This window comes from Amblyraja radiata, chromosome 4 (assembly GCF_010909765.2).
Source record: "Amblyraja radiata isolate CabotCenter1 chromosome 4, sAmbRad1.1.pri, whole genome shotgun sequence".
NCBI classification, from domain to species: Eukaryota; Metazoa; Chordata; class Chondrichthyes; order Rajiformes; family Rajidae; genus Amblyraja; species Amblyraja radiata.
The window spans coordinates 95,223,488-95,241,865 of record NC_045959.1 but is presented as its reverse complement, the minus strand read 5'-3'; the positions used below and the strand labels follow the sequence as shown (position 1 = coordinate 95,241,865).

General features: G+C 43.2%; 1 protein-coding gene across 1 annotated transcript in view; it reads left to right on the top strand.

Annotated features, from left to right (window-relative positions):
- Nucleotides 1-2,199: 2,199 nt before the first annotated feature.
- The window catches only part of amph (amphiphysin), a 233,274-nt gene continuing 217,095 nt past the window's right edge, over nucleotides 2,200-18,378 (top strand). The window contains exon 1 of the mRNA XM_033019968.1: nucleotides 2,200-2,321. Coding sequence (XP_032875859.1) covers nucleotides 2,250-2,321 — 72 coding nt within the window. The 5' untranslated portion in view covers nucleotides 2,200-2,249. The remainder of the gene's footprint in view (nucleotides 2,322-18,378) is intronic.

The following is an 18,378-nucleotide window of genomic DNA, read 5'->3' as shown; positions in this document are numbered from 1 at the left end:
TCAGAGTGACCATCGGGTTCTTGGTCACTTCCCTGACCAAGGCCCTTCTCCCCCGTTTGCTCAGTTTGGCCAGGCGGCCAGCTCTATGAAGAGTCCTGGTGGTTTCAAAGTTCTATTTAAGAATGACGGAGGCCACTGTGCTCTTCGAGCCTTGCAATGCTGCGAAAAATGTTTAATACCCTTCCCCAGATCTGTGTCTCAACACAATCCTGTCTCGGAGGTCTAACGACAATTCCTTCGTCTTCATGGCTTGGTTTTTGCTCTGACATGCACTGTCAACTGTGGGACCTTATATAGACAGGTGTGTGCCTTTCCAAATCATGTACAATCAATTTAATTTACCACTTGTGGACTCCAATCAAGTTGTAGAAACATCTCAAGGATAATCAATGGAAACAGGATGCACCGAAGCCCAATTTTGAGAGTCACAGCATAGGGTCTGAATACTTACGTAAATGTGATATTTCAGTTATTTGTTTTTAATTATTTTGCAAAAATTACTAAACACCTGTTTTCGCTTTTATATTATGAGGTATTGTGCGTAGATTGATGATTTAAAAAAATGACTAATCAATTTTAGAATAAGGCTGTAATGTAACAAAATGTGGAAAAAGTGAAGGGGTCTGAATACTTTCTCAATGCACTGTATAGTACCTGCAACCTCAGCATCTCTCAAAGTGGTTTGCAGTCAAGGAAATACTTTTGAAAAATGGCCAATATTGTAATGTAGGAAACATGGCAGCAAATCCTTGCTCGCCAAGTTCCCTGAAAAAAAATGGGTATGGCAATGCTTAAGTGAGGGATGCCTTGATGGGAAATATTGCTCGGGATATGGTAAGATCTGTCATGAATATAATGACTCCATCAGGAAGTGTGATCCTATTCATTTTTGATGTAGATAGATACAAAATGCTGGAGTAACTCAGTGGGACAGGCAGCATCTCTGGATAGAAGGGATGGTTCCATTCATTTTCTCCAGAGATGCTGCCTGTCCCGCTGAGTTACTCCAGCATTTTGTGTCTATCTTCGGTGTAAACCAGTATCTGCAGTTGCTTCCTACACATTTTGATGTAGATGGGGTTTTTTTCAAATATATAAATAGAAGAATAACCTTGATGTTTGACCTTGACAAGCGAGGCTAATATTAACAGGTTATGAGATGAATTCCCGAGACTATCGCTACATCTTCCAATTAGATTTTCTCAAGAAAATCTCTACTTTCTCCGAAGTATTTTCCTATGTTTAAAATGTGCAATTTAAACATCGTGAACGCAATTAAATGGACGTGGATTGGCCCCCACGAGACTTTCCTTTGCACTTAATGCACAAATTATTGAGCTAAAGGAGCCTGGATTTAAATTCAAGGGTGTAGATGAATAGGTTCGCATCCCCTTTACCACTGGAAATGACTGCACGTTATGTTATTCTTCTGTATTTTTTTTGCAAATAAAATTATGATGCTTGAAATCAAGCATCCATTCGCCCAATGACCTGGAATATGTTTTACCTTCCATCTGGCAATAAACAAACGCACAACACATAATCTACGCAATATTAATCCCAGATACTGGTATTTCCGTGCCGCAGATTAGACGCTGAGAGGATTTTTATGCTGTTGTCAATTTGGCACGGTTCTCTGCTGTCCGGGATACGCTTTACAGATATCAGCGATGCGCAAATATAAATAGATACAGCCGGCAGAGAAATAAAGGAAACAATATTAAAAATACATGAAAGCGCCTAATCAATGAATAGGGATGAAGTCATTTGTTTATTTGGATATACCTGCTTTTAAAAATAAATAAATGCACACGCATATACATACATGTACATTTGCGCATATCTAATGTTAAACGTATATTGATGACATTCAAAACTATAAGCACAACTAGACAGATGTAAAGCTTTAACCGATGTGTATTTTGTGTCATTCATTTTGCTCCATGTATATTGGTTTATTGGGATTCGCGTGTTTTCTGCTTGTTTATGCACATTTGCTGGTTGTTTTCTGTACAAGTTTACGGTTCTACATGGTTCCATGTTTGCATCTCATTCGCATTTATTAAGTTAAAAGCTCAGATCAAATCTAAGCGGGGTTTCGGCGCGGTATGTTTTAGTTGAACTGGGTGCCTGTTTGCACACGAGTGGTGTGGGTGCAGGGTGGGACGAGGTCGCTTTAAGAGTTGGAGCAGCGGCCGCGCCGCTTCAGCTCCAGCCCGGGATCTGAAGCACACGCACACAGCGCAGTCATGGCGGACAACATCAAAACAGGAGTCTTCGCTAAAAATGTCCAGAAGCGGCTGAACAGGGCCCAAGAAAAGGTAAGGAGCTGGCGGCGGTCGCCTCCCCGCCGCAGCATACTGGGTCCGTTTTGGGAAAGGTGCTTTTAGTTTCGGTTTTGGTCGCGGTCCGTGTGTGGCTGAACATTTCAGCACCAGAGGCAAGCGGACAGCGGCCGGGACCGGGAGCTGGGGACGTGTTAGATACGGGTCGGGGGTGAGCTTGATTGGAGATAGGGGCAGATGGAGAGAAGGGCTAGAGATGGCGAAGGTGCTGGGCTGGGGAGCATGTTTGTGTAACGCGGACCGGAGCACTCAGTTTGCCCGCCTGCCCAGGCAGAATCTGTGACCGCACTTGGCGGTGGGATCCCGACTCCTGGTCCCACTCGGGGAATGCGATCAGACGCGGAGAGAGAGGGCCGACGGAGTTTGCTCTTGGTTGACCAGGCTCCAAATCGCCCTGCAGCGGGGAGACCGTGGGGCAGAGAGGAGGAGAACCCCCCACTCCCCACGGCCGGCCCGGCAAGCTGCAAAAAAGCGCCGGGTAACCTTCAAACAGCAAAGCCGAAGGTGGAGTGTGCAGCGCCCGGGGCAGGCACAGGGAGGCGGGTTCCCTGCCAGTAACGGGCCTACTGTTGCCCAGCACCCTGTCATCGGCGGGGAAACCCGAGTGACCGCCCACACAGGGCGGTGAAGTTTGGATGGTCCGCCGCGTTTCCAGCACGGGCCGCTAAACTGCATAGAGTTATCGTGCCCGCACCGCGCACCGACTTGTTCCCAAAGCCGCTTGCGGGAACCGCGCCGGCGGCCGAGAGGCGCTTGTGTGCGCTCACTTAACTCGGCCTTTCGTGCATGCTGCCCCAACAAGCGACCGACAGATTAGGGGGAAAAACCACACTGCCTTGTGCCCTCCCAGCCCCCGCCCCCACATGGTTTTTATAAGAGGATTTCCTTTAATATCTCCGCTCATTCAAACACCCTAATCCCCGGCCGAATGCTTCTCTCGTCGCTTCGCGGTACAGAGGGACTCGGTGTCTCATGGGCTTTCTCACGCCCGAGTGGATGGAATTTGCATGAGATGCTGTCGAGCGGCGACATCAGGAGGCTTGCCTGCTGCAGTCAGGCGATCGTTGGTTTTACTGGCGTGGGCTGGTTAAATTGGCAATGATTCCTAGGCAGGGAGCAATCTTTGACCTTTTTTCGTTGTTATTGATTGGAACAGGGCAGTAATGTCGAGTGAAGTCATCTCTTTTGCCCAGAGATTTATTCATTACTGCTGATCAAAAAAAAAAAAGTGTTTTTCTCTCAATGCCGTGTAAGAACATCTCTCTTAATGGATTAAATTTAACGCGAATTGTCAATGTGACATTGTGTGATTAACAGTCAGCCCTTGTGATGCCTTTCCATCTTTTAAAGGTTGAATTGTAATGCTTGTCAGGAGGGAATTGAAAGATTGCATTGAATATATTATCTGTGTTCCTTACATTTATTTAGTACGATATCAAAGGTGGGAAGTGTTGCTCAAACAACTTGAACACTTAAAAACAATTTGATTTGTCATTCTTTGCACCATACCAAACAGTTCCTATGTGAGTGAATTATCAAGGAGAAAGAATTGTATTCATTTGAAGTAAGATGGAGCCTCAAACTATTCTGACTTGCTGCTAGATATGCAGATCAAATTGCTTGCAAAGGTCAACTTAAATGGCCCACTGGAACCATTAAATGTGGGTTTAGCACAATATATCAAAAAGTGATCGATTTAAAATCTGTTTGCATGTGCGTGTGTGTTAATTAATTCATATGATTCTGTGTTTCTAAATGGCTATAACAGTGACCAGTCATATTCTGATTTGACTGCTGTGGAACTAGATTAATCTTGTTGGATTGATGTGAGATAGAGTTATAGAGTGATGCAGCATGGAAACAGGCCCTTCGGCCCAACTTACCCACACCGACCAACATGTCCCAGCTACCCTAGTCCCACCTGCCTGCATTTGGCTCGTATCCCTCCAAACCTGTACTATCCATGTACCTGGGTAACTGTTTCTTAAAAGCTGCCTCAACTACCTCCTCTGGCAGCTTGTTTTATACACCCACCACCCTTTGTGTGAAAAAGTTACTCCTCAGATTCCTTTTAAATCTTTTCCCCTTCACCTTAAACCTATGTCCTCTGGTCCTCGATTCACCTACTCTGGGCAAGGGACTGTGCATCTACCCGATCTAATCCCCTCATGATTTTATACACCTCAATAAGATCACCCCTCATCCTCCTGCACTCCAAGGAATAGTGTCCCAGCGAACTCAACTTCTCCCTATAGCCAAGACACTCTAGCCTGACAATATCCTCTTAAATCTAGAAATAATGTCAATATATATTGACTTTGGTGGGATCTTTGAGGTTATATACCCTAATTGTGTATAAATACTACAATTTCAAATACATCGTTCAAAAGTGTCCAGAACATATAATTTGTGGATGCAAGCGACCTTTTTCCTTTGGAAACATCACATCTACTACCAAATACATAGAGATAATGCATTCTCAAATTTGCTTTAATTCGAGATAAGTCACTATTTTCTGTTCTCATGTGAGAGTAATTCCCATGTCCAGGTGTCATTGTGAGCTGTGGGCACAAAGCAAAATAACTATTCAAATCATTAAACCAAAGGTTGGTCAAAGTGGCTTGTAAAATAATGTCTCCATCAAATAACATTTTACTGCCTTTTTTTAATATAATCGCTATTCATGTTTCTTACCGGGTACTGTAAGATTACAGGAGAATCAACACATTTCCTAGGGCTATATTTTGGAAAGTTCAGTGCACAGTTATTTCATCTAAGATCAATTAGGAAAAGTGTTTGAACGTTGTGTCCTTGAAACTATCACAATACCATTCATTGTGTCCTCAAGAATACCGAGGGACATATTTAAGTGCAACAATACAAAAATCTATGATGAAATGATGTGACCTTCTTTCATTGGGCACATAACCTTTTGATAGTGGTTCAGTCCACAATTATTTATGTGCTCAATTTGAATACAAAATGAGCTGAACTAAAGACGTTTAATGTTTTTTTGGACTCAAGCTTAAAAACGTATTTTTTGCTTATATGTTCCATGATAATAGAATTCTAATCTGCTACATCAAATTCAATTGGGGAATATTAAATGACAGTCAATTACATTGTGGAGACAGTCTCAACACGTAATCGAAAGCCAAGTGTTGAAGTTCCACACAACACTGAAACATACAAGGTACACAAAAAAGCTGGAGAAACTCAGCGGGTGCAGCAGCATCTATGGAGTGAAGGAAATAGGCAACGTTTTGGGCCGAAACCCTTCTTCACTGCGGGGGGGGGCGGGGAGAAGAAAGGAAAAAGGAGGAGGAACCCGAAGGCTGGGGGATGGGAGGAGACAGCAGGAGGGCTGGGGAAGGGAAGGAGACAGCAAGGACTAACAAAATTGGGAGAATTCAATGTTCAAGATGAAACTTACAATCTGGATTTTCTTTTCCTCAATTCACAGCCACACCTTCAGTTGTGTCGATCATATGCTTTGCAAGAGCTGAAGGAGTTCTGTATTGTATCGGTCAAAGGTGCCATTTCTGTGAGGGGGAGCATTAAATCTTCAAAAGAAGGCAGTAATGCACCACGATGCCACTTTGCTAAAATGTCTATCTTTTGACTGATATCACAAATACAGATTTTCTACTTGTGCTTTCTATCTACAGATTTCCTACTTCAGCTTTTTGTTGGGCTTTGCTGTGCATAACTGACTGCCACCATCCCTGCATTTTAACTCTTAATATCTCAAAAAAAGCTGCTATTTCCTGAGGAACTAAAAGCCTTAAATTCTCACTAATAGATTGGGATTTGACACATCCAAGGTCATCGTCCTTCCCCAGGTCATCTACCTTACAACTCTGAGTACCACATATTCCAACTAGTGCTATCTCTGCATCCTTAAGATAGACACAACAAGCTGGAGTAACTCAGCGGGACAGGCAGCATCTCTGGAGAGAAGGAATGGGTGACGTTTCGGGTCGAGACACTTCTTCAGACTGGTTAGGGATAAGGGAAACGAGATATATAGACGGTCATGTGGAGAGATGGAGAACAATGAATGAAAGATATGCAAAAAAGTATTGATGATGAAGGAAACAGCCCATTGTTAGCTGTTTGTTGGGTGAAAATGAGAAGCTAATGAGACTTGGGTGGGGGAGGGATAGAGAGAGAGAGAGAGAGAGAGAGAGAGAGAGTGAGAGGGAATGCCGGGGCTACCTAAAGTTAGAGAAATCAATAAACATCATCCATTCCTTCTCTCCAGATTTGGGTGGGAAGGGAGGAGTTAACCAGGGAGTTACGGAGGGAACGGAAGGCAGAAAGGGGTGGAGATGGGAAGATGTGACTAGTGTTGGGATCCCATTGGAGGTGGCAAAAACCGGAGGATTATTTTCTATGCGATGGCTAATGGGGTGAAAGGTAAGGACTAGGGGGATTCTGTCTCTGTTGCGATGAGGGGGAGGGGGAGCAAGGGCGGAGCTGTGGGGTACCGAGGAGACACGAGTGAGGGCCTCATCTATGATGGGAAAGGGGAACCCCCGTTTCCTAAAGAATGTGGACATCTCGGATGTCCTGGTATGGAACATCTCAACTTGGGAACAGATGTAGCGTAGGCGGAGGAATTGGAGTAGGGGATAGAGTCTTTGCAGGAAGCAGGCTGGGAAGAAGCACAGCCGTGATAGTTGTGGGTCATTGGGTTTGTAATAGACGTCAGTCGATAGTCCATTTCCTGTGATGGAGACTGAGATCAAGGAAGGGGAGGGAGGTATCGGAGATGGTGCAAGTGAATTTGAGTGCAGGATGGAAATTGGTGGTGAAGTTGATGAAGTCCATGAGTTCTGCATGGGTGCAGATCCTTTTCCCTAACCAGTCTGAAGAAGGGTCTCGACCCGAAATGTCACCCATTCCTTCTCTCCAAAGATGCTGCCTGTCCCGCTGAGTTACTCCAGATTTTTATGTCTATCTTCGGTTTAAACCAGCATCTGCAGTTCCTTCCTACACATTTCTTTACATCCCTGATTTCCTTCTCCTCATCCCAGCCCCAACCTGATTATCCATCTCATGGTCCAGACCAAAACCTCTGCAACACACTCTCTGCTCCACTCTTCACATAAGGCACTCATAAATACTTCTATAACCTCTCCTAATGTGTCACTTAAATTGGTCTCATTATATATTTTACAAGTATCTTGGTATATTTTACTCTATTAAAGTCTAATTGTAAATGGCAATTATTCTTTCATGCATATCTATATAGAAAAATTGGTTTTCCATTAAAGGAGATGTCCATTGAGACCATTCTGCTTCCTTATAAAACAACATTTAAATCAACCCCTCAATCCTTCTAATTTCCTTTGCTTCATATGAATGATGTACTTCATACATATTTGTCTTTCTCAAGTCAACCTAGCTGATTCTCCTTTTCACCTCTAGCCTCTGTCACTATCTCCATCCTTCAACCAATCACTGCCCCTCACGTGTATCCATCTACCACTTGCCAGGCTTTGCCCTCACCTTCCAGCTTTCTACCCCCTACTTCATTAGTCTGTTGAAAGCTCCCAGCCCAAAATGTTGCCTTTCCAATTTGCTCCACAGATGCTGCCTAACGGCGTACTGATTGTGGATGATCAGCTATGATCACATTGAATGGCGGTGCTGGCTCGAAGGGCCTATTGCACCTATTGTCTATTGTCTATAGTCTATAACCCACTGAATTCCTCCGGCACGTTTGTTTTTATTTTGCACAGCCTACTCTTTATTCAATTTCTGATTTTTTTTTCTCTACCAATAACAAGGTATTTTGTCTATAACACCTGTATTGAAATGGCATTACCTTTTCTCATGCCTTTTTGAATGATAATATTCATACCTTTCTTTAAGCTGTGTGTGTTTTGGATCTCCTAATGGGCTGGCAGATTTGAGGAAACAATCTTGACGCTTTCAGTTGCCATATTTCACACCTTGTTTGTTGGCTTAGAAACCACACTTCTCCATTGTATTTATCTTTCTCTTGCACTCATCAAAACTGTTCAAGAGATGTTTTTTTTCAATGAGACATATCAACCAGCAATTATTAAGAACAGAGTTGTTTTTTGTTTAAAATGAATGTTGAATCTTCCTCATTTAGAATAATTTAACTGAATTAATTACTTAGATAATGTGAACAAATATTTTTTATTCTTATCTTTGTAAAATCCCACTGCTTGAGCATGGAAGGTGTTTACAGATACTCCTTTATGTTGATGGTTATTGGAGCGGGCGTGTTTTGCCACATTAAGTGGTTGACGTGGACAAAGTGCTTCAGTATATTAAGAAGTGGAAGGCTTGGATAGAGTGGATATGGAGAGGATGTTTTCACTAGTGGGAGAGTCTAGGACTAGAGGTCATAGCCTCAGAATAAAAGGACGCTCCTTTAGGAAGGTGATGAGGAGAAATTTCTGGCTAAAGAATTTCACGGAAGGCTGTGGATGCCAAGTCAATGGATATCTTTAAGGCAGAGATAAAGGTCATAGCCTCAGAATTCAAGGATGTTCCTTTAGAAAGGAGATGAGAAGGAATTTCTTTAGTCAGAGGGTGGTGAATCTGTGGAATTCTTTACCACAGAAGGCTGTGGAGGCCGTCAATGGATATTTTTAAAGCAGTGATAGATAGATTCTTGATTAGTGTGGATGTCAGGGGTTATGGGGAGAAGGCAGGAAAATGGGGTTAGGAGGGAGAGATAGATCAGCCATGATTGAATGGCGGGGTAAACTTGATGGGCCGAATGGCCTAATTCTGCTCCTATCAGTGATGAACATGAAGATATAGATCAGGGAAGTGAGCAAGATATGTTTTGAGTTCTGGTCTTATTTCTGGTTTAGAAAGCAGTGTTGGCCTTGCCTGGTCCACGTGCAAGTATTTGCTTCGACACCTCTCCCCTGCTTCCCTGATACAGGAATCTAATGTCTGGTTGAATTCAATTTGAAATAATATAAGGCTGAAGTTTCACGTGATGTGCCACTGAAGCCTCACCTCCCCACAACATCCTGACGCCCCTTGCAGGAGTCAAAGCTGCAGGTAACACTTCAACTTCTCATATCTCTTAAGGTTTTGTAACATGTTTTTAAATTATTCTGGTGCGAACGAACACATTAGCAAGGAATAAAGTCAGTCATACAGCATGGAAACAGGCCTCTGACCCAACTTGTCCATGTCGAATAAGGTGCCCCATCTAAGGAGCCCCATCTAAGCTAGCTACATTTACCTGCATTTGGCTCATGCCCACCTAAACCTTTCCTATCCATGTGCCTGCACAAATGTCTTTTAAATGTTGTTATTGTATCTGCCTCAACGTGTTCCTTTGGTAGCTTCTTCTATATACCTACCGCCGTCTGTGTGAAAATTATGTCACTCAGGTTCCTATTACCTCTTTCCCCTTTCACCTCAAACCTCCGCCATCTAGTGTTTGATTCCCTTACTCTAAGAAAAAGACTTCGTGCATTAACCCTCTCTATTCCCCTCGTGATTTTATATACCTCAATAAGATCACACCTCAGTCTTCTGCACTCCAAAGAATAAAGTCTTAGCTTGCCCAAGGTCTGCCTACAGCTCAGGCACTTGAGTCCTGGAAACACCCTTATAAATCTTCTCTGTATTCTTTCTAGCTTAATGGCATCTTTCCTATAGTATGGTGCCCAAACGTGAACACATTTCTCCAAGTTCTACCTCACTAATACCTTGTATAAATGTAATATAACAACCCAACATATGCACTCCAATTAAGGGCGGCACGGTGGCCCAGCGGTAGAGTTGCTGCCTTACCTTGCTTGCAATGCCAGAGCCCCAGGTTTGATCCTGACTAAGGATGCTGTCTGTATGGAGTTTGTACGTTCTCCCCGTGACCCCGTAGGTTTTCTCTGAGAAAGGTAGAGGCGGAGACTGTGGGCTGTGGGAGAGCTGGGAAGGGGAGGGGAAGGAGGGAGAAAGCAAGGACTACCAGAAATTGGAGGTCAATGTTCATACCGCTGGGGTGTAAACTGCCCAAGCGAAATATGAGGTACTGCTCCTCCAATCAGAATATATATATGTATATACACATACACATGCACACCAAAGTACCCATAAAAAAACAAACAATAATAAGCAATTGTAAAGGAGGAAGGAAGGTATAAATTATTTGCCTTCCTTCACAGTGGGAATGTGAGGTCGCCAAATAAACAAGATGGATGTGCTGCCTGCGCTGGTGAGGACTCGGAGGGAGTGCCGTGAGTGCAGTGATCTCGGCATTTGCGGGGACATGGATCCATGAGTCTAGTGCGAGTGTGGACGGCTTTCTGACTGTTCGGGCGGACAGGGGCTGCAGACAGAATGACAGCGGTCAGCACAACTCTGGTCACATCACGGTGTAGGAGCGTGTGTGTGGCTCGGACATTGAACTGATGGCTGTGGGTCCTGGGGATTTTCACACGCCATTGTGGTGGCTGTTTTAGTCTATATTTAATTTTTATGGGGTTATGCATCTTGTTTCTTTTTTGTATGACTGCTGGCAAATCAAATTCCTTGTATGTTTACATACTTGGCAAATAAATTAAATACATTTACAATTGCAATAATAACAATAATAGTCTATGTAGTTCAGAGCTTATTTGGAGGTTGTAGTGTTTAATAGCTTAATGGCTGTAGGGAAGAAGCTGTTCCAGAACCTGGACTTCAGTTTTCAGGCTCCTGTACCTGTGATAATTTAGCTTTTGTGATTACTGATAAGATGTTAGATTATGTTTCAGTTTGTCGTCTCTAATGGGTGCAAAAGTCCCAATAGTATTGTTGGTGAAAGAGCAGGAGGGTTTTGCAACAACTAGTTCTCTAATGTTCATCTCACGACGATCATCACAAGCATTAAAATAGATGATCTCAACATTTATGTCAATGTGTTATTGCGTTCGACTGTGATGGGTTGTACTACTGCTGTGTCTCTGCTTAACAAGTATATTATTGGATAAAATGTTGCTGTCTGACACATAGTTAACAGTTGCACCATAAAAGTGGAAATAAGTTATGACGTTAAAGAACAAGCAAAATGAAGGGAATGGAACTGATAAAAGGCAATGACTGAAGACCAACTGTGTTAGATTCCCAGTTTGTGGTCATTAGAACCAGCTTGTAATGTGTAGGAAGGAACTGCAGATGCTGGTTTACACTGAAGATACACACACAATGCTGGAGTCAAGGGCCTGTCCCACTTTCACAACCTAATTCACGACCTTTTTTACTCGTGGACATTTTTCGTCAGGCTAGAAAAACGCCCCGACCTACTTGATGCCACGAGCACCTACGACTAGCATCACGGCCTGCTACGACTTACCTACGACCTCCTATGACCTCGTAACGACCATGCTGTGAGGAAGAGTCAAGGGCAAACTCGGCAGTGGTCGTGAATTAGGTCGTGAAAGTGGGACAGGCCCTTTACTCAGCCCTTTACTCAGCTGGATAGGCAGCATCTATGGTGAGAAGGAAACGTCACACATTTCTTCTATGCCTGTCCCGCTGAGTTACTCCAGCATTTCTTGTCTATCATTAGCTTGTAATGATTCCATGCAGTGTGCAGAGCAAAACTGCATCAGAGCAGATGTTCCGAGTCGGGGGTAATGTGTACGTCATCAGCTTCAAATAACTGTTTAACTTATTGGACCCTGGAGCACTGTTACAGGAAGCTGCTGGTGGAAAGCTGCATATTAAATATTAGTTTGCTCCTTTTCATAAGGTTATGGCTGTGTTGGTTTTTAGTTGTTAGTCTTCATGGATCAGCAGGGAATTTGTTGAGATCTCTTTTGCTGTGTGGCCAACATTGTTTTTTACATATTGCTCCACTATTCAGTATAGTCTCCTAAAACAATTCTGTTTCTTCCTTTATGTCATTAAACAATTTCATTCTGGACACTGCAATTTTGCTCTGTAATTATAGTGCTACAATGCTGTAAACTATAATCTGCACTCTCAATTGTTTCTGTCTGTACAACCTGTCGTACCTGGCAATTATTGCACTTGTGTATGGGATGACATGATTTGACTGGATAGCATGCAAACAAAACCTTTTCACTCTATCTTGGTCCACATGACAATAATGAACCAATCGTGATACCAAAGGCTTTATACAGGTGCTGCATAACTTCCTTGCTCATGTGTTAGGTCCCTTGGATACAAAGGCCTGCATTCCAAATGCCTTTACAACCATCTCTATATCTCTTTGATATTTCAATTTCAATGATCTATGTGTCTGGATCATCAAGTATCTATCTGTCCATTATCTCAACTGCAGTCAGTTTCCTAGCTCGGTCAGTCACTGGCCTTTAATTCTGTGCGTCTCAGCTATTGCTAACAATGGAGAACATTTTGCTGAAGTCCAGATTCATAGAATTCATATTATTCTCCTCGCTCTCTCATTACCTTTGGTACATCAGGCATGACCTACATTGACAAATCCATTCTGGATTTCTCTAGCCTAGTGAAAATTGTCACGGTGTTAAGACCTCTGTGCCTAATTATAAACTCGAGTAATTTCTTGACAACAGACATTAGACCAACTTCTGTAATATCCCTAATTTTCCCTCTCATCTTTTCTTAACACAATTTTCCAGTCTAAAAGAACACTAACATGTTACGAAATGTTCCTAAGATTACAGTTAGAACATCTGAAAATGTCCTCTTACAAAGATTGTTACCCAACAAAGTATTCTTACAGCAATGGCCAGTACAACAATATATCAAATGTAATATTGCATGGAACACAAATGCATATATACCACAAATTATAGCGAGTCTTTACGTGTCTATAAATATTAAATTATGAGTAATTCATAATTTTGAAATGTACCATTTTGATCCTTTCCACTATAACCTCATCCTCTAAGCTGAAGATAACGTGGCCACTGTATTCAATTCCGAATGTTTCTGCAAACAAGCTTAAAGCATTATTATTATTACATGCTACTCCAAGACGTGTATAGTATCATCCACTGCAATATGATATCTTCAAGTTATATTGCAAGTGCGAGGCAGTAAGTTGGACTTTGCTACACCCTGTTGAATTCTAACCCTCGGGAATGCATATGAAATCAGGGAAGACAGACACAAAAAGCTAGAGTGATTCAGCAGGTCGGACAGCATCTCTGGAGAAAATAGGTGATGTTTCTGGTTGAGATCCTTCTTCAAACCCATAACGTCATCTATTCCTTTTTTTCCCAGAGATGTTGTCTGGCCCGCTGAATTAGTTCAGCTTTTTGCTCGGTTTAAGCTAGCATCTGCAGTTCCTACATTAAATCATGGTAGGCTTGGAATACACTGGAATACACAACGCGAGCCGTGCGTTGTGAATCAAAGTGATCTTTAGTACGTAATACAGAGATCAGCACACACACGACTGGGGAGGGTTTTCCCAGGGCTGTCCCTGTATACCAGGGCACACCCCTTAACCACATGACGACTCCTTCCTGCCACAGTCAGGTGACCCTGCCAGCCCAAGTTGCTAAGGTTCGTTCAGTAAGTGGCCTAACCATCAGGTGGCGCCGCAAAGTACTATATATGTTTAAGATGAGTGAGTGCCATGTGGCACATCTTTTGTGCCAACCATTTCCATGAGTTGAGCACCTTGAGTAAAGAATATTTTGCACATAATTTAATTCTTGTTACTTACCTTGGTGAAGAGCAACACAAAAGAGCCTACGGATACTACCTTGGCGTTAAGTTCAGCCTGTTATCGCTTAAGGGAAGGATAAGACAATAATCAAACGTGAAGTGACAGAAGCAAGTTTCTCTGAAGTTGTGCAGCGGTGAAGGTAGGCAGAGAATGAATATGTTGGCAACAGTATGAGACTTACATCAGGTATAAGTGCAGTTTCATAGCAAAAGGATTTGAGTATAAGAGCAGGGAGGTTCTACTGCAGTTGTATGGGGTCTTGGTGAGATCACACCTGGAGTATTGCGTACAGTTTTGATCTCCTAATCTGAGGAAAGACATTCTTGCCATAGAGGGAGTACAGAGAAGGTTCACCAGACTGATTCCTGGGATGTTAGGACTTTCATATGAAGAAAGACTGGATAGACTTGGCTTGTACTCGCTAGAATTTAGAAGATTGAGGGGGGATCTTATAGAAACTTACAAAATTCTTAAGGGGTTGGACAGGCTAGATGCAGGAAGATTATTCCCGATGTTGGGGAAGTCCAGAACAAGTGGTCACAGTTTAAGGAGAAGAGGGAAGTCTTTTAGGACCAAGATGAGAAAATCATTTTTTACACAGAGAGTGGTGAATCTGTGGAATTCCCTGCCACAGAAGGTAGCTGAGGCCAGTTCATTGGCCATTTTTAAGAGGGAGTTAGATGTGGCCCTTGTGGCTAAAGGGATCAAGGGGTATGGAGAGAAGGCAGGTATGGGATACTGAGTTGGTTAATCAGCCATGATCATATTGAATTGCGGTGCAGGCTCGAAGGGCCGAATGGCCTACTCTTGCACCTATTTTCTATGTTTCTATGTTTCTACTCCCGGAATGAACAATATCACTACACACTGATATTAAGGGTTTGGACACGCTAGAGGCAGGAAACATGTTCCCGACATTGGGGGAGTCCAGAACCAGGGCCACAGTTTAAGAATAAGGGGTAGGCCATTTAGAACGGAGATGAGAAAACACTTTTTCACATAGAGTTGTGAGTCTGTGGAATTTTCTGCTTCAGAGGGCAGTGGAGGCCAGTTCTCTAGATACTTTCAAGAGAGAGTTAGATAGGGCTCTTAAAGATAGCGGAGTCAAGGAATATGGGGAGAAGGCAGGAACGCGTACTAATTGTGGATGATCAGCCATGATCACATTGAATGGCGGTGCTGGCTCGAAGGGCCAACTGGCCTATTCCTGCACATATTGTCTATTGTCTATTGACAATGCCACTTGGTGAAAGGTAGGTGGCATTAATATTGCTGCTCCTTGGATCCGACTCGTGCAAGACATTGGTGAGTTTACCAATTATAAAACACAAACTGATCTCATACTTGGATATTGTAAGAGACCTGAAGAGATGTCTTAACCTATTGGCTTCAGAGATTTTTGATTGTTGTGGGATTGCTGTGTGCGGGTAGAGATTGGAACACACAGTTGGCGAGTACGTGGTCAGACTAAAGGCCCAGGCTAAAAGATGCAGCTTCCTGACCCTGTTAGATTGCGTATCGTTTGGTACGAGAGCTGGCAAATGAGAAAATGCAAGCAGAACTGCTTGGCATGCCAAAGTGAGATTTGAAGGAGTGTGAAGAGTAGCCACCAAGATGAAGATAACACCTAGCAAGGTGAAACTGTTTAACTCATCACAAAATTCCGAAGAAAGGCAGGGACAAGTCTGCAGAAAGAGAAATGCTGGCATAGTTTTCTTCACAGCTATGTGGATGCCACGTCTGTCTTCAATGGGCAGTTAGTAGGTTTATATGAGTACAATGACAGGAGTTTAGCTGGGGATATATATAATGGGAGCCACGACAGCATTCTATTTATGGTGCCGATTCCATTTGACCGGATGTTGTATTGTCACAGAATGGGGCATCATGTACAGGAGTGCCGGCGTCTAAAGAAAGTGACAGCTGGCAAAGACAGTAGTTCTCTTTGTCTCAGATACGAGGAGGTAAAGACGTGGAACACTCCCTCTGGGGTACCATCTGGGACACACTTTGGTGTCAGATAACAAGCAGTTGGAAACACAAAGAGCTCAAATGGAGTTTATTAACATCTGAAGAGGAGAATAATCACAATTTATTGATAGAGAATGCTATGATGTATGCGTATTTATACCACTGAATAATATTTGTCTTGGGCCTAGATATGTATCAAAAATACATCATTTGTTCCCATTAAGAACGAGGGGTCAATAGTGTTCACGTCGCGGCCCTGTTTACACCAATCTTTCCACTACCACGCACAAGAAGCGCAAGACAGACACCATTGTGTGCAGATGCCGACAAGTATGTTCAGCTCTGGCTGGACAACTTCTAATCTTGTGTGTGGACTTGATAAGAAGATTAAGAATGAGTAAGATAGTGTTTTGTATCTATCAGACTCAGAGAGTAATGGGGAAAGTGAATTATTGGATTTCCTGTGAAGACCAGTGGGTTGAGAGGCCTAACGTGATCAGGCTCCACAAGGTTATGCCATTGATCATGGGTGTGGATTAAGTTCAGTCACTTGGGTTGAGGGACTGTGTGTTTGAGGGAAGTGCACAGTTGGGAAGGAAGGGAATACAGCAGCTTCAGCATGTTCTGTCCCTGACCAAACATCTCACAGGTCATACGGGTTGTACAGGCACCAAGAGGTCAAGCTCACACACACACGCACACGCACACGCACACACACACACGCACACACACACACGCACACACACGCACACACCATCAGTCAGGCACTGACGATGGCTCTAACAACGTGACCATTTTTGTGCAAGTGTTTCACAGCTATGTTTCATACTCTGGGAAAGCAGGAGGACATACAACTCAGGATAGAGAATGGTGAGGATAAACACCTCTCTTCCTGTAAATAGCTGTGCTGTTAAAGGTACCGAAACCACACCAGATGGAGTTTGATGATCGCCCATCCGAAGAGGAGCATTTAAGATTAGACTGAAAGGCTAAGCAGCTACATGTGAGAGGTTCCCAGGAGGAAGTGAGCTAGTGCATGCAGAGTGTGGGTCACAAGTGAGGGGAAGGACAGAGTGATGGAGACAAGGGTCATCGGCAAAGGATAGGTGAGCGAGCTGGCAATATCACAGTTACTGCTGAAGTTGCAGGTAATTGCTTGAGTCTCCTTCCCAGTCTGAGTCAAGGGTAGTTGATGCCAGGAAGGCATGGAGGCAAAGACAGCTTGAGAATGTTTTAATAACATAATGATGGATGAGAAAGAGCTTCTGGAAACCAGCACCATTTGTTGAACTAATTCCACCGGAAAAGAGCTACAAGGACTTATTTTCAGTCTGAAAACTGAATAGGGATATGTGCAGCTGACATGTCAATGACTCCGAGTGAAGTGACGGTAGGGTGGGTCCCAGATCTCTCCATCCCCACTGACAAATACAGCCGTGAGCAACATTTATCATAAATGTTGACAGTACATTAGTACTATCACACAAATGGTACTCGCATATTCATATATACCACAAATTATTGCAAGTCACATTTATCATAAAGTCATGATAGAAATAGAATTAGGCCATTTTTCCCATCGAGTTTACTCCGCCATTCAATCATGGCTGATCTATCACCCCCTCCTAACCCCATTCTCCTCCCTTCTCCCCGTAACCCCGTAAAACTGACTTGCCATTGCAACATTCTGATGCGCAGTAATTACCTTATTTTCATTTCCAGTACCACTGCTATCTGCTTGCATGGGACCCACACTGATCCTGGCTATATAATTGTAAATAGTAGTCAAAAATGCTGGAGAAACTCAGCGGGTGAGGCAGCATCTATGGAGCGAAGGAAATAGGCAACGTTTCGGGCCGAAACCCTTCTTCAGACTTAATTGTGAATAGTGTTATGCTGACTTTGCTATCCTGTGCAAGGCTTCATCACATTAACTTTTGGAACACTTTCGAAAGTAATTTAGCCCATGAGCGGATTGTGCTAATAGTTTTTGGCACATCGCGGGGAAGTAAGCTTCACGCAAAATTGGAATTTTCTTGCAGAAGCCATCTTTGAACAAACTCTGGGATTCACTCCTTTCAGAAATGAACACATCAGCGGGCCCAACTTGTATGAAAGCTAACTTCCCCACTCTCATCCCCCACCCTCTCCATTTCCCCCCATCCCCCCACACTGCCAATTTAAAGTATTTTAATGCTGCTCCATTGTTCATTTTTACCATTTCACATCCTCAGCAAAGAGGACATACATAACTTATCCAACAGCCATTTCAAGTCACCGCTGGCTTAGTTACTGATATGTTACATCTCATCATGAAATGGATTACATCCTCGATCAATAATGCTACTTCTCGCCCTGTATCATTTTCCCTGCCTCCTCCGCAAATCTTAA